Here is a 15,833-nt window from a genome sequence, read left to right as displayed (position 1 = left end):
CCCTACCTCTTACAGGCAGGATTGAAGAGAATACCACCTGCACCCCAAATGCCCTGACCCGTGCCCCCAGAGCCCTGAAGTCACTCTTGACCTGCTCAGCGTCACACCTTGCAGTATCATTAGTGCCCACATGGATGAGAAGCATGGGATAGTAGTCAGAGGGCCGGATAATCCTCGACAATGCCTGCGTAACGTCTCGGATACGGCCCCCTGGCAGGCAGCACACCTCCCTAGATGAAATGCCAGGGCGACAGATGGGCGCCTCTGTCCCCCTCAGAAGAGAGTCTCCAACCACCACTTCTCTACGTTTCCTTCTTGCAGGGGTGGCAGTAGACTTCCCAGCCTTGGGGGTACGAGGCTTCTCCTCTTCTGCACGGGGTAATTCTTGGTCTCCTGTATCGAGTACAGCATAACGGTTTTCCAGTACCACGGTGGGAGGGTTCTGAGCAGGGGTGGGACACTGCCCGCCGCGAGAAGTAACCAGCTGCCAGTGTCTACCCTGGTCCACCTCCTCCAGTGGTTTATCAGCCGTCCTGTGCACTGGGACAGTCACCTCCACAGTCTCCACCTGAATACTATCCAGGAACTGCTCATGGACTTGGATACTCCTTAACCTGGCCACCTCCTCCTGTAACTCCCCCACCTGCTGCCTGAGAGATTCCACCAGCAGGCACCTTTCACACTGAATATTCCCCTCAGCCTGGGTATCAGTAAGTGGGAACGGCAAGCCACAGTCCTTGCAGAACCACACCAGGATCTGGGTAGAAACATCCATGGTCATGCAGTCTGTCTGGCTACAGGCACAAGTGGAGGAGACAGCAGTAGTGCTGGCTTGAGGAATATAATTTTCCTCTGGACTTTCCCCCATGACTTCAAAATGCCCCAGAAATTACATAATGATCATTAATTAAAACTGTTTAAGCTAATGAGCCCTAGGTGTTTGGGGACTTGTTAACCATCCTTTTGTTTGAGCTGTGTGCCTGAATGCTTATAGGGTGGGGCCAAGTAAATGGCTGAATGGGCCTTGCAGTTTAAGTAGCTTAAATACTGGTCGTGTAGTTCGTCTCTACAGTACTTAGTGCTTAGCCTACTGCTATCTCAGAAAAGGGTGCCTGTCCCAGAACACTCCAGCAACCCCACTGGTGCTACCCAGTCAGGACCTTTGCTGCTTCCTCCATGGTTTGCTAGGGACGGTCAGTAAGTACAGTCTATGGTGATGGTCTTCACAGTGTAGGCTACTGCTCTTGGGGACTGACGTGAGACCATTAAACCCATTTCACCTCAGCCACCTAGCAGCAGTAATAGATCTAAAAGTATAGTGAAGCCACAGGACAGCCCACTGTCTGGGGAGCTGGAAGATTTGAGGCTACCTGGTGAACTTCATATTTTTAAAAGAAACGCCATTGTCTGTGGCAGTTGCTGGTTTACCAATGAAACAACAATTTACTGTTCCAAGAAAAATTTGGATACATTTAAAAAACTGTCTTTTACCTTTGCAGATGGACTAGAAATATGCACAGAATGAGGCCTGAGAGGGTGACATGGCAATCCCTGAAAGCAAGTCACAAAGAGAGCAGCAGGAAGAGAGTCTGACCCTCCCACTCTGGTGGGATACCAAGGCTGTGCAGGCCCTACAAAGGGCCAGAAACAATTGTCCAGTGCATTCACAGTCCAGTGCCACTATAAACATCAAGAGGTGCAGCACAGAAACAGACCCATGGTCTTTTGGGAACAAGGGAGTGGAGAGAAACCTGCCCCATAAATCCCACTGGGGCAAGTTTGGGAGAGGGGTTGTTGGTACACTCCCCCATTCTTGGGTGATGCCAACAGACCCAGGTTGCCAGCCCCGGGGATAGAGCCTGCAAGCATAGGGTCTAAAGCTCTGCACTCTGTCACATGAGCTAAAGGCCAGCTGGCTCTCAGCTGAGGCTATAGAGCAAAGACTTCAGTCACTCCAGATGGTTTCTGTTAGCTGATGGCCAGGTGAGATGCCACTTATGCCCTTGTCTATGGCAGAGCCCACCAGTGACCAGGCTGAGAGCAGCTGCGTTCTTTGCTTTGTGTTTGGTTTGCACAGTAACAGGAGGAGTCAGATTACCACTTAATCAATTACTTTGTTTATTTATCTAACAAGTTAATCTTTTAGTGTTACAATGTTTGTTTGTTTACCTCGCGAGTTAAGCTCTTGTGGTTACAATTGCTACAAGAGCTTATACTTTTGTAAGGGGCACCCAAATTGAAAAGACATCCCCATTTCATAGCACATGGGCTAACTGAAACTCTTGATCCAACAAAGAATCACATAATAATACAAATTCTGCTACCAGCCTGCAGACAGCCAGGCCCAACACACAGCCTCATTTTATATTTTTCCCCTTTGTGCTCAGTGGAGGTAACAGAGCAGAGTTGGAGCCCATGGGCTGCTATAGTGGTTGCACGGCAACCAAGTCCAGGAAATACGGCACTGTAGCTCTCTATTCATCTGGCTCCTCTCATTCCAGAGCTCATCAGACAAGGTAGGTTTACTGATTTGACTCTGTTTCCCGTATTCTTTGTGGGGGTTCAGCTCAGAGGATTGGAGGAGGGTTTAAACAATATTTAGGCAAATGTCTTCACATAGAGATAATGGAACAAATAACTACAGGTTGCTTGGGAAAAGGGACCAAGCATCTATTCAGTTCCATTTGTCCATAGACATAACCTCTTCATACAGTGTATTTTGCCACAATATTTCCCAACACACACAGGAGGCAAAAAGGAGAGAGAAAGCTGTATTTGTTGGTTAGAGCACAGGTTCTGGGCTGTGGTTTCAAATCCTAGCTTTCCCACTGATTTTCTGTGAGACTTTGCCATGTCTAGTTTCTATGTGCCTCAGTCTGTCCATCTGGAAAATGGGGTTAAAACTACTGCTCTACTAGTAGCTTACATGATTTTGTGAAACTTAATTAATGCTGGTGAAGTATTTTAATCTTCTCAGATAAAAGGTGCTATGTAAATAAAATATTGTTAATTAGATTGTTATTAGTTTTCACCAGACTACGTACAAAAATACTCCGACCCAGAGGCCTCTATAAAAACACCAAAAGGCTAGAAGCAAGAAATAACACCTCACTCCTCTGGGAGTTCATACCTAGCTTCCTTTCAACTCCTGCATTCATGTACTACTGTCTAGTTTTAGATACCTATCCATGCATGCTAATAACCTGTGTTGATTTTGATTGAATCCTAAATCACCACCATGATAAAATGTTGACATTTTGTCCCTGGAGATTATATGTGATATTTAACTGTTACTCAAATCTGAACTAGGGCTATTATTATAGAATAGTGGCATCCACTTTATAAGAGACACTCCTGCCAGCTATTTCTAATCAAAAGCAACAGGCCAAGGTCTCAGAACAAAGTTCAGCAATAAAGTACGTATGCCAATAACACACACACATTGTCAGCGTTCAGACTAGTTAGAGCACCGGTATGGTATTGTGAAGCAGTCAGACATTGGGGAACTTTTAACTGTAGTCTCTGTGTGTTTGTTTATTACTAGTCTGAAGAAAGTGGAAAAACAGGGAGGGAATAACCTACCCAAACATGGCATCTTCGATGAGGAGCTTGCTCTCAGACCACAGCCGATATGTCGAATCTTTTCGGCTGTTCCTTGAGAATTCGACAGAGCACCAATGCATGCTGGAATTCATCGAGATGAAGCTGCCGGACATAATATCAAGGTAGCAGAGTCAGATGTTCTATCAAAAGAACAAACATTTGTTACAATTCCGCACAAGTGATGAATGTATGCTTCTGACTGCAGGAGCCTGGGCTTTCAGAGGCTGCCTGAGAGTTATAGATGGCCCTTCTTCTCCTCCTCCAGCTCTGAAGAGCTTTGATGGTGATTTTGTTAGAGATTTCATTTAGACACTCCACTGGAAGGCCTCTCTTTGTGATGAAATCTGACAAACAGGAAATAGATTTAATTGTTTCTTTTAGGCAAATATAACTTAATTTATCTTTCAGGCATTAGGGTTTATTAAATCTAGCAAATTGAATAGCTTTTTTACAATTTTATTTAATGTTTTATGCTTTAAAAAACAGCATTTTAACTGAGATTTAACATTTCGTCTGGCTTTCACACAATCCATTTAGTAATTAAATAAGCCTGCAGACTACCTTCCTTTTTTTGGATGGAGTAATTGCCATCCTGTTTGGATAGATAAGCATTTACTGGAGCAGGGGTCTGGACATCAGACGACCTGGGGTAAAATCCTGGATACATGGAAATTAGTGGGAGTGGGAGTTCACCCCTGGTTTTTGTTCCCAACTTGGCTTTGTAACTTGATCTTGAGCAAATTACTTCATTTCTTTCAGTACTTCAGTTTCCCTACCTGTAAAATACACATACTTTTTCAAAACACTTTAAAAAACTAAAAAGGGCTTTTATATTATGCATGCAAAATACAGCTGGTTGAAATTTTTCCAACAGAAGTTTTCAGTTCTGTTGAATCAGCATTTTCCAGTGGAAATAGTACACAGGAATATGTTGATTCCCTGAACTTTCCTGCCAGTCTGCTTAATTTCCTACCTCCATGGATACCTGCCTGGCACCGGGGGGCGGGGGTGCATATCCAGGCTTGCCAGCAGGCTGGCATCCCTGCTGCACAAGCAAGCTGGGGAGCTGGACAGCCCAGCCACCCACATAGTGGGCCCCTGGCAAGTTCAGGAAGTGAGAATGTTTTGTTGTTTCCAAAACATTTCATTTGGAATTTCAGTCCCATGAAAAATATACTCATCCCAGGCTGGAAGTTTCATTTCCTGGCCAGGCTCTGACTCTCAAAATTCATTCTCCTGCAGACAGAGGGAATTGCAGGGGTCGTGCTTCAGGATGTATTTTGGTTGTTTGTAAGCACTCTGGCCTGTAGCCTAAAAGAGCAGACGTGTGATGGTTTTCAGGATGCAAGGGTCTGTGACTCACCTTCTTACCCCCTGGAAGGGAGCCTTGCCTGTGCTGAGCTCAGTGACAGCTTCCTAACGCTGCCACTGCAGTGCTCTCCTCTGGGCTATGCCTGCCCTTGCTTTGCCTTGCAGGGTAACCATAGGTGCACCCCAGTCCCAGAGCTCCTTTAAAGCATCCCCTTGTACTATCCAGCCCGTTAACTGGCTACTCACAGAAATACCCAGGTCTGCTGTCCCCAGGTGAGCTCCGTACACACCAGGCTGTAAGATTCAGTTCTGGTACAGTGCTTTTAATGCCACAGCAGTTAGGTATAGTTGCAGTAAACACAAGAATAATTTTATTATCAAAGATTCAAGTGATAATGAGTAAAGTATTAGAAATAAAAGTGTATAGGTAAAATAATCACAATGTGCTTTCTAGATACTGAACTAACAAGTTAAACTCACCCTGGGTCTTTTGCAGATTTATAACTCAGATTTTGATGAAATCAGTTTTTCAGGAATGTGAACACAATGCCTGTTTACTTCCAGCTCCTTGCATAGTGTCTGTTCCTACATTTGACAATGACCAGCATGACCAGGCTTTGATATCAGACATCACTGATATTTGCATGATAGGATCAATATATTCCTACGACTCCCTGACCAGGTGTCACATCTGGTCACACTTCCCTGCTTACAATGCAGAAGGATCAGCCACAGCTTTCTAAAAAGAGGTAAAATCCTGGTCCCACAGAGGTCAATGCAAGCTTTACCAGAGAAAGGATTTCACCCCTAGTCATTAATGACCTCCTCCTAACTAATATAAAGATGTGATGTTTTAGTCCTCTACAACTTGTTGCAGCATTTACCACAGCAGATCATTCTGTGCTCTGCTTTCGTTTCCCGTGGCATCTCTGATTCTTCTAGTTTCCTGTGCTGCAGTTTCTCCATCTGAAAAATAAGCACAATCCTGTCCTTCTTCCTAAAGGGCTTAGAAAGCTAGAGATAAAAAATGCTGTTCAAGATTTTGGCGTTAACATTTTTTGTTTAATGGAGTAGTTCAGGATTTACACCAGTATGAATGAAAGCAAAACTATAAAACAATAAAACAAAGTCCATGTTCTGAGTAGCTCATAAACCAGAGTCATGATCTGATGCAATCAAGTGAAATTCAAACATATCCATAAACACATATTCTGATATCCATATTATATTTTATATACATATATAAAGAAAATGTTGCACACACCTGATGATACTACCTTTAAAGCACAAAGATGGAAGAAAACATATGGTCATCCCAATTTGTATTCAGCCCTGAATGCCCATGGATTGCCTAAGCAGTAACTGATTAAACACAGGGCATGAATCCTTAGCCTGGCTCTAGGCTGGCCATGTACATTTGTGGTTCTGTATTAACATAAAGATACACATATCTGTGTGTGCAGTCTTAGTTGTGAGGCATGCATGTCTTTTCCTAAGGGTCTTACATTTTTGCACTAATAAAAACATCATTGAATATCTAGCCTAAAATATGCAAACCTAATTTTTTTTTCAGTATTGGAAAAGGAAAGTCTGCAATCAATATTCTAAGTGTAGGTGGTGGTTCAGGTACAGTAAAACCTTGAAGCTTTGTGTGTGTGTGTGTGTGTGTGTGTGTGTGTATATATATATATATATATATATATTTCCTATGGGAATATTGCATGGCAAATCACAAATGAGAATCAACACCTCTGTGGGCCTGGTAGGGTGGCTCATTAATTGGTTCAAATCTGCATTTAGCTCTAGTAGAAAAAAGGCTGATGATATTGGCCACTGTCCACCAAGCAAAAGCCCCGTTCTGTGCTCAGACTAAACCCATGGGAACTGCAGAGCACACTAACAGGCTTATTAGAATTATCTTCATAAAGCAATTGACAGCAACAGGCTGATTACTCAGATCAAAGACTAGTCTATTGCATGTCACTACTTGGAGACCTGCTCACCTTTACTCATTTGAACAATGGTTTGTCTGTTTGAGCGACTTGGAAATCCACTGAAGCCCAACTTCACACACACACACACTCTTTATCTTCACACAGCCCTGCAGAGACTCTGTGAGGCTGAGGAGTGAAGGGAGAGTATGTTGCAGATGAAGGAGTCTCTGCACTCCGCAAATTCTAAGGGCCTGACCTCACCGCTCAGTGTTGTATAAGGCAGAACTCTTGTTGATTACCTGAGTAAGCAGTGAATACAAAGCAAGCAAGGGTTTGGAATTTAGCTCTGTGCTTTCTGTACACAACTATGGTTCTGGCAGGTACTGATTATTACCTTTAGATAAGCAGAGAAGAAATGATAGAAACTAATTCTGTAAATTTGCTTAATCTTCCATATTGCACCTACCATCCCGGACACTGTGCCTGAACCTAGTATGTGTGTCCATCTCTAGTACAGGTTACATCTCTCCAGTCTGGAACCCTGGGGACCTGACTGGTGTCAAACCAGAGAATTTGCTGTACCATGGGAGGTCAGTGTTGTCTAGCAGCATTGCCAACACTTCCACTGCCTACAGAGCTCTTAGAAGACATTTAGGGGTAAATTACAGCTAAATGACAGCACATAAGACTGAGAGCCAAGACTGGTGGCTGTAAACAAACATTATACCCTTGATAAATAGGCATCTGTCTAACTAAAATCCTGCTGGACCATGGATTTTCCAGACCAGAGAGTGTCTATTTAGAAAGGTTCAACTTGTATCTGTGTCCAGCAACATACAAGGAACCGCCTACAGCCCCCTTCCCCTTGTGTACCCCTCAAAATAAATCTCTCCCCAAGCTCTCCCTGTGACACTATCCTCTACTCAGGTCTGTGCCTCACTGGCTGAAGTTAGCCTACAGTGTTCATTCTCCAAAATCATTTCTCAGGGTTGTCCTATCTACCTTGTTTTTATCTTACCAAGCTAATAAAATCCATTGCAACTGCACATAAATCCAGCTCGCCTGTAACTTGTTCCGTTTTACTGTACTTCTGTACATTACCTACACATAACTCATACCTTCTGGATTTTTAGGTGATAGGGACTGAGCAGGTTGCAAGTAAAAGTAAAAAAAAAAAAAAAAAAAAAAAAAGTCCCTCCATGTGCTTGAACACCTCACTACATGAACCCTAAAAATCTCTTTGTTCCTGATATCACATTTCAAGGTTGTAGGAATAGTCACCGACCACAGTTACCACAAAGGTCTCCACACCCACTACATCTGCAAGAGATGCAGCAAGGACTGTCACTCTCATGTGGGTCTTCATAGTCACAACAGACGCTGTAAATGAAGTCCTCAATTGAAACTTTAAAGGGCGCGATCCATAGTCTATGCAGACTGAAGGATGCCTACCACTCCTAGAGCCATTATTGGTTCCCAAAAATCCCTTTGCATTAGAGAGTTATAACTGCATCTACATGTATCTCTGAATTTCCTAATGGGATATTGTTCAGGAGCTAGGCAACTTGAGCTGGATCACACAAGACTTTTTCCTTTCAATATCCCTACTCTTCTCACCAGTTCAGGACCTCTAGTGGCAGTGAAGCTAGAGGTAGACAAGGTACTGATAGCCACCATCTTTTCAGCCAGTGTGGTGTCTGCATGTACTGAGTGCTGTTGAAAAGGTACATACATACCTACATAAATAGTATCAAAGAAATAGAGAGCGACCTCCCTGCACAATATAAGACCTTACTAATACTGTTTACTGTTTCCCCCAGCCCCCACTTAATACCCGTCTCCCCTAGTTGTAGCCTGCCCATTAAACTTTATTAGATCGACAGGTTTATAGTACGCCTTAATGTAATTTTAATGCTTTAGTCATGTCATCTCTGCAGCGGAGGCCAACAGCTGCCACAGGTCGCAAGGCAAGGTGGGAGGGAGGCCCAGTTCCACGCTCTGGAATGGGCAGGGCCAAGGATAGAAGGGTCAAGGCCCAGGACAGTCAGCGACATGATGGTGGCCACACTCCCTGCCACAGCTTCATGCAGCTCTGGGACCCTTTGAAACACCAACCCCGAGTGCAGCTGCCCCTGCTGCCTCCCCATCAGCGAGCCTGCATCTCTCAAGGCTAATTTCAATTTTGTCAATCTTTCTGAATAAGGAAGAAATAGCTATGTGTAAACATCAGGTTATTAGTTATTAACTAGTCAGTGAGCCAGAGTAGAGGCCTTTATTCTAAAAAAAGGGGACCATTTTCTGCCAAAAAAGTGTTGTTTTTGGGACTAAAGCACTGTGGGATAGGTACCCACAATGCACTGCTCATACTGTTGAACTTGCATAGGGCAATGGGGACCTAGAACCTCGACACGGAAAAACAATGGGTCGAATTTCAAGAAGGTCTGTGGACACACAAATTTGAAATAATAAGAGCGAGGTTAAAAATCAAATTTATTAAAAATTGAATTTATTGCATAGTATAGAGGTAGCCTAGAGGGCAGGATTATTTGCGCTAGTGAGTGGGGCATTTAAGTGTCTCATCAGGGAGATGCAGCTTAGTACAGGTGACATGGATTCAGTAAAGTGGCAATTGCTCATTTTAACCAGAACTGAAAAGCTTGGAAATGGATTAAAGTCATACGCTGCACTCAGGAAAGCTCATTTACTCAGCTACAGATGTACTTTAAGAATAACGTTTTTTGTTTGGTTTGTTTTGATTTCTCCCCCACCCTGAGTGTTTGTAAGTCAATGAGGGAAGTTCAGCTGTTTGTTGTTTTAATGGGTTTGCACCATTTGCATTTAGAGCCTTAGGCTACCTCTGTACTATGCGATAAATTCAATTTTTAATAAATTTGATTTTTAACCTTGCTCTTATTATTTCAAATTTGTGTGTCCACAGACCTTCTTGAAATTCGACCTATTGTTTTTCTGTGTCGAGGTTCTAGGTCCCCATTGCCTTATGCAAGTTCAACAGCATGAGCAGTGCATTGTGGGTACCTATCCCACAGTGCTTTAGTCCCAATTGCTTGTGGGGGTTTCATGTTAGAATCCCAGAATGCAAAGCATTCAGTAACAGAATTCAGACCTCCCCCAAACCTACCTGAGTTCCCTCTGCCATGCCCCCTTTGTGGACGTTGGCTTAACAGCAGGCAGCTGTACTCTTAGCCCTGTCCATCCCCCACCTGGTTCCGTCAGCCACATGTCCACCGTGGACATTGGCATAGCAGCAGGCAGCTGTGCCTTCAGCCCTCCCACAAACCTGCGTGGGTTCTCTGTGCTGCACGTTCTCTGTGGCCGTTGGCATTGTGGTGGGCAGCTGTGTTATCAGTCCTGTCCACCCAGTCCGGTTCTGTCAGTTGTAAGTGCGGCCCTTTATATTCGCAGGCCTGGGCACTGCAGAATTCAAATTCTAATTCAATCAAAAATTTAGAGGCTTCCTGTGACCTTCTTCCTGTGTGCCTGGATGGAGAGCAGGGGAGAAGGAAGTGGCCCTACCTGGAGGCTCACCGCCTAGCTTTGTGGACTACGTGCAAGACACTTCTGGAAGCTCATAAATTTGAATTAAAGACATGGCACTTTCACACTAGCCTTCAGTTGAACTTCTAAATTTGAAATTAATGCTCGACCCATCCTGTAATATCGACATTTTGTTATCGGTACTAGGGCTCACTAATTTGAGCTACTGGTATTTACAGTGAAGACAGTGAGGTTTTAATATCAAGCTAACGCCTTTAAATTCAATTTTATCTTGTAGTATACATGCAGCCTTAGTCGCAGTCCATACTAAGGCCTTTATGAGTCTGTAACTCAGGACAGCTTGTGCTTCCTGAGGACCCACCCCTCCCTGAGATCTCTAGCATGCAGAGGAGCATGAATTGTCGCTGGTCTTTTATTCAGAGTACAGGTGGTGGATGGTTCCATGCACTCATCCTGTTTCTGTCATCTCCAGTGCACTCACGCAAAGCCCAAGCACAATCTGGCCATTCAGGGTAGCTGTTTGGGTCCCTTATACCAGATGATCAAGATAATCTGCAGTTGACTACAGCTTGTGCCTTATTAAGTTTCCAGTTCAGTGCACAGCATCCTAATGTTGCTGTACCTGTAAAAAACATAAAATTCATCAACTGTGCTGTAAACTATCCCTTTATTTAAATTTTTTAATTAGAAACTTGATGGTGAACATTGTGATAGCCTGTAAAAGGTAATTGTATTAGAGAGTTTCAATACTTCCAATAGACTAATTGCCAAACTGTTGATAATGCAAGCTGCTACATATTTGACTATAAAATGCCTCAGGACACCTGTTTGTGTATAAAAGACCTAACGGAAGTTAATTAAGGTTGTAGATTAAGTCATAGCTTAATTTTTTTGTTTGTTTCAAAACAATGTAAGGCCAGTGTGGCCATCGCTGAGTGCAAATGAATGTATTAACTAATCCGCATACGGAAAGGTAAAATGCAGATTTTTTTTTTTACTGAGACTTGCATGGCCTTGCCAAGGGTGTAATTCATTGTACAGAAGCTTGATACAGAAAATGGATTCTGTAGTAGTTAACAATTCCATGTTCCCAGATTTTCCCCCAGCAGACGGTGAACAAATTAATTTGCTTTGATTTTCAATAAAAAGCAACTTTTGTGATGACAGCAAAACCACAGCTATTTGTTACTTCTGAAATTCAATTTCAATTCAATTTCCCATTCTTGAAAGAACATGCGTACATGAATGCCATGTAAACATTCATTTTTACAAAGCTAGTGGGCTCTGAAAAGAAACCCTACCTCATGTTTCTGTGTACCTTTAATAGGGCCATATTCACACACAGATAATAGTGGAGGACTTGAACCTTTTAGTTGCAATGTGTAGCTACAAACTGTAACAACCTCTGGTAGAACTGGAAGCAAGGTGTGTCTGCAGTGATATGAGAAGAAAAGGGGTGTTCTAATGGTCAGAAAGCAGGTGGCCTGAATTCAATTGCCTAACCTTTTACTAATTTCCTGTGTGACCTTGGACAACTGTATGACTCAGATCCCCATCTGTAAAATGGGCATAATAGTACTTCATCTCATAATGCATTGTGAGGCTAAATAAAGTAAAGACTGTAGGCTACTAAAATAATGTGAGTCATAACTACAGGCTGAACTTCTCTAATCTGGAACTCTCTCAACTGACAACATCCGTAATCCAGCATGATTTTATTTAGCTGGATGGCCACTTATCATGGGTGTGGCCACGTTTCCTGTGGTCCTATAAAGTTTGTTTCCAGCTGTCAGTCCTGGGTGTCAGTGTTCTGTGCTGTTATTTAGCGCTAACATCATCCTAAATGTCTTCAAAGAGCCCAGTGAGCAGTGAAAGTGTTGGTAATGCTGCTAGATTAAAAAATGACCTCCCACAGTCCAGCAAATTCTCTTGTATGGCACTGGTCAGGCACTGAGGGTGCTGAATTCTTAAAAGGTCCCACTAAACCAAGCTGGTGGGGAGAAAGGGAAGGGGAATGAGCACGTGAAAACTTGCTTGTTTGCCTCCAGAAAGTCAGTCAGACACATCCGTGTTTCTTCAGTTTACCAGATTCACCCCAGTTATCCATTGTTGCCTAAGTACATTAATACTGTTTGCCTACACCTGCTTGGCTGGAAGTCCACTGCAACTATTCACCATCTCTCCTTAAATTCTTCTTGTATCCTGTTCCTGTAATCTTAAATTTCACCTCATAGTTCTGCTCGTGATCATCAAAAATCTTACACTTTAACATTGTTTAAATGCTTCACTCTTGTCACTCTTCACATCTAAGTTGAGCTGCTCTGTGTAACTAAGGCCCTCTGTTCAACTGTTCAGTATAGTTGCTCTCCATTATCACTTTCTTTGCTTTAACTGAACATTTTGATAAATAAGTTGAGCAACACTGGCACTAAAACTATACAGCCAGTGCAGTCCAAACAATGGCTTTATAAAGTATTACAGCAGCTACAGGAAGAGGCAGAGCCTGGCAGGAAGTGGCTGGGCTGAGAGCAGTCAGGCCCTAGTGCTGACTGGAGCATGGCCTCAGATCACCTGCTGCAGTGCAGTGTTCTAGGTTTCCTTCATCACGCAACCCAACATCTTATCTGCTTGCTTTCTGAATGCTACATGTTGAACTAGGAATTTAAATGTTGTGCCTAACAAAATATTCATCAATAAAATCACTGTGGTGGATTTGACCTCTCCCTTGTGCACAGAGGAAAAGCAGTCAGTACTGTTACACTTGCTTTATGCTGTTTACACAGACACACAATAGTCAGCTTAGTCACAGAATGAGCAAAGCACTTTAGGTACCAAAGGGAAAAACTGAGATATGTTCAGCTTTGAAATTAAGTTTCTTTTTTCTTCCTTCTTTATGTGTCTCATTAGCCAATAAGCCTTTTGGGACAAAGACCCCCTCAGTTCACACTCAAAAAATAAAACATGAAAGACTCCCCAAATGGCCTTGTAAAATGCAAATGGGGGAATATTAAGATGGCTCTGGGACTTGCTAATAGACATACAGGTTTTTTACTTCTGGTTCATCTGTTCCGCTCCAGCCTCAATTGGCATTGACTAGAAATGCCCTAGATCTGCAGTGTGGATATAGAGTTATACTTCACCGAAAATTGGGGGTGACTATATACTGGATTTTGGTATTAACTACTCTCTAATACTGGTTAAAACCAGACAACAGCTAGTTAGTGGGTTTGTGTGAAACAAAATAGTAATCTAGCGTAAGTAATCATCAATCTTTAGAGACAGATCTGCCAGGATTGGGTTGACAGCAGTATGTGGAAACCTATATTGTGCAAACCTGTCTGATATTTGTCTAGAACATACATAGTCAGCAGGGCCAATAGCCACTGTGGGCTCAGGAAAAAGATGTGTGGGGAGGGGGCTGTCTTGCCCCTGCAAAGGGCAGAGCCTCAGGTGGAAGGGGAGGGGCTGAGGGCAGTCAGCCTTCTATGCTGACCAGAGCATAGCTCTGGGCCCTCCCACCAGCACTCAGAGTCATACTGAGCAGCAGTGGTCTCAGATGAACTGCCATGACAACTAAATCCACTATTTACAGGCCTTCCAAGTGGGAGAGCCAGGGACACAACTAAACAGTCCCAGTGTTTCCACAGGGCATAGGGCTCCAGCCACTACCACTGCTGCAGCCCGGAGCTTCGGGCGCCTTTGAAACACCAGGCCTCTGTGCTATTGCCCCTCTTGCTGCTGTAAATAGTGGGCTTAGTCACCATGGCAGTTGATCTGAGACCTACATTTTAAGAAAAAGGGGGATTTGGGGAGGAATGATAGTTTGCCTCACATTTATCCTCGATCTGGTCTTTTTACACTGTTTATATTTGTTTCCTAGGTGAAATTGACCTTCAGATTCTCTCAAAAGTACAGGCTAAATATCCAGGAGTTGCCATTAACAATGAGGTGATAGAACCAAGCAGTGAACAAATCCTCAGCTATAAAGGTATCTCAGCTAGCTAATGCATTTAATAAGTTGACCACTAGCTAACATGTCATCTTCATCAGGTGTTTTGTTCCAGTTTCACCTTGAACTTAAGAGTGCTTTTTATGGCACAGTGTTTATCAGTATGTACAGCGTTATACTGTTATCTGGAGTCATGTCACCTTGCATTATGAGTTGGTCAGATTTTGCACACTAGAAAGAGTCCAGTGACGGGATGGGAGACCTTTCAGTGAAACCTTGATGTTCGGGGATCTGGTGTTTGTGATTCAATGGTGTGGTGTCTTTCCAAAGATGGTATTGACTTGGTGTCCCATAATGGCACTGAAGGGGCGGCTTGAGGTAGTGTTTAACGAGAATGCCAAGAATTATTTAAGTGGTTTACAAATATTACCGAACTAATCCTTATAATACCCTATTGAATTAGGTATAGTCCTCACAAATTAGGTGACTGAGTCATAAATTAGCTTGCCCAAGACACAGAGTTTTAATGGCATTCATGGTGGCATTCAAAAGATCTTTGTAGGATATGTCTTTCTCCATAATCCTGAGAACTTCATGGATTTACCCTTTGAGGAGACCTTTAAAAATGCAGTATATTCCTAATGTGAAAGGACTTGGAGAGAGAGAGAGGATGGGTGAGATAACTTTTATTGAACCAACTTCTGTTGGTGAGAGAGACTGACAGCAAGTGACCCGATGAAGCACTCAGGGCAAGCTCCAAAAGCTTGTCTCTCTCGACAGCAGAAGCTGATCCAATAATCTCATTCACATGGGCTCTGTTATCTTGGGACCAACACAGCTACAACAATGCTGCATTCACAGACTTGCACAGTCTGAGATGTTCTCCAGGAAGTCCTAGAGAAAACACCAGTTTCCTCCAGTAAATAAGTTAAAAACCTGTGGGAACTTCAGGGCACTTGAGGAGGCAAACAATTTTTCATTAACAGCCTCTACCTTCCACAGCTTTCTGTTAATTTTAAAAGGCAGGACATAGATTACATGAGGAGATGAGCACAAACGGGGATTCATGGGCAAGCACTAATAAAAAAATTATCTGCTCAGAGCTGTGGCACAAGCATCCCCAGTAACTTATAGATTGCCCCAGATTTAGGCTGTTTCTACACTCTAACTCTCCCATTGGAGGTGGCATGGTAATGAGGCAATTCAAAGCAAGCTAAGGAGGCACTAACATGCATATTCAGCACCTCATTAGCATAATGGCAGCCACGCAATTTCGAAGTGCAGACTACGAAATTGCAGGTTGACAGTGAAGATGCAGGCAGCTTCGAAATAAGCGCCTCCCTTCGACATTCCCTTACTCCCACAGAACGAGATCGGAGTAAGAGAATGTCTTAGTGGGGTGCTTATTTCGAAGCTGCACCATCAACACTGTCAATATGCAATTCAAAGTCTGCACTTCGAAATTAATTCAGCTGCCATTATGCTAATCAGGCACTGAATATGCATGTTAGTGCCTCGTT

The 15,833-nt window shown here is 43.2% G+C and overlaps 1 protein-coding gene across 4 annotated transcripts in view; it reads left to right on the top strand.

Annotated features, from left to right (window-relative positions):
* Positions 1-15,833, top strand: part of HNMT (histamine N-methyltransferase) — a 33,850-nt gene that overhangs the window by 5,006 nt on the left and 13,011 nt on the right. The window contains exons 1-5 of one of the 4 annotated variants that reach the window (XM_075001002.1): positions 347-378; positions 2,388-2,516; positions 3,545-3,725; positions 6,488-6,540; positions 14,245-14,352. In XM_075001002.1, the coding sequence (XP_074857103.1) occupies positions 3,589-3,725; positions 6,488-6,540; positions 14,245-14,352 (298 nt within the window). In that variant the 5' untranslated portion in view covers positions 347-378; positions 2,388-2,516; positions 3,545-3,588. Of the gene's footprint in view, positions 1-346; positions 379-1,677; positions 1,697-2,387; positions 2,517-3,544; positions 3,726-6,487; positions 6,541-14,244; positions 14,353-15,833 lie in introns of those variants that run through there. The other 3 variants (XM_075001001.1, XM_075001000.1, XM_075001003.1) reach the window with 3 other exon arrangements.

Source organism: Carettochelys insculpta, chromosome 8 (genome assembly GCF_033958435.1).
Source record: "Carettochelys insculpta isolate YL-2023 chromosome 8, ASM3395843v1, whole genome shotgun sequence".
Lineage (NCBI taxonomy): Eukaryota > Metazoa > Chordata > Testudines > Carettochelyidae > Carettochelys > Carettochelys insculpta.
The sequence above is the reverse complement of the archived record's forward strand: the minus strand, read 5'-3'. Positions and strand labels throughout refer to the sequence as shown.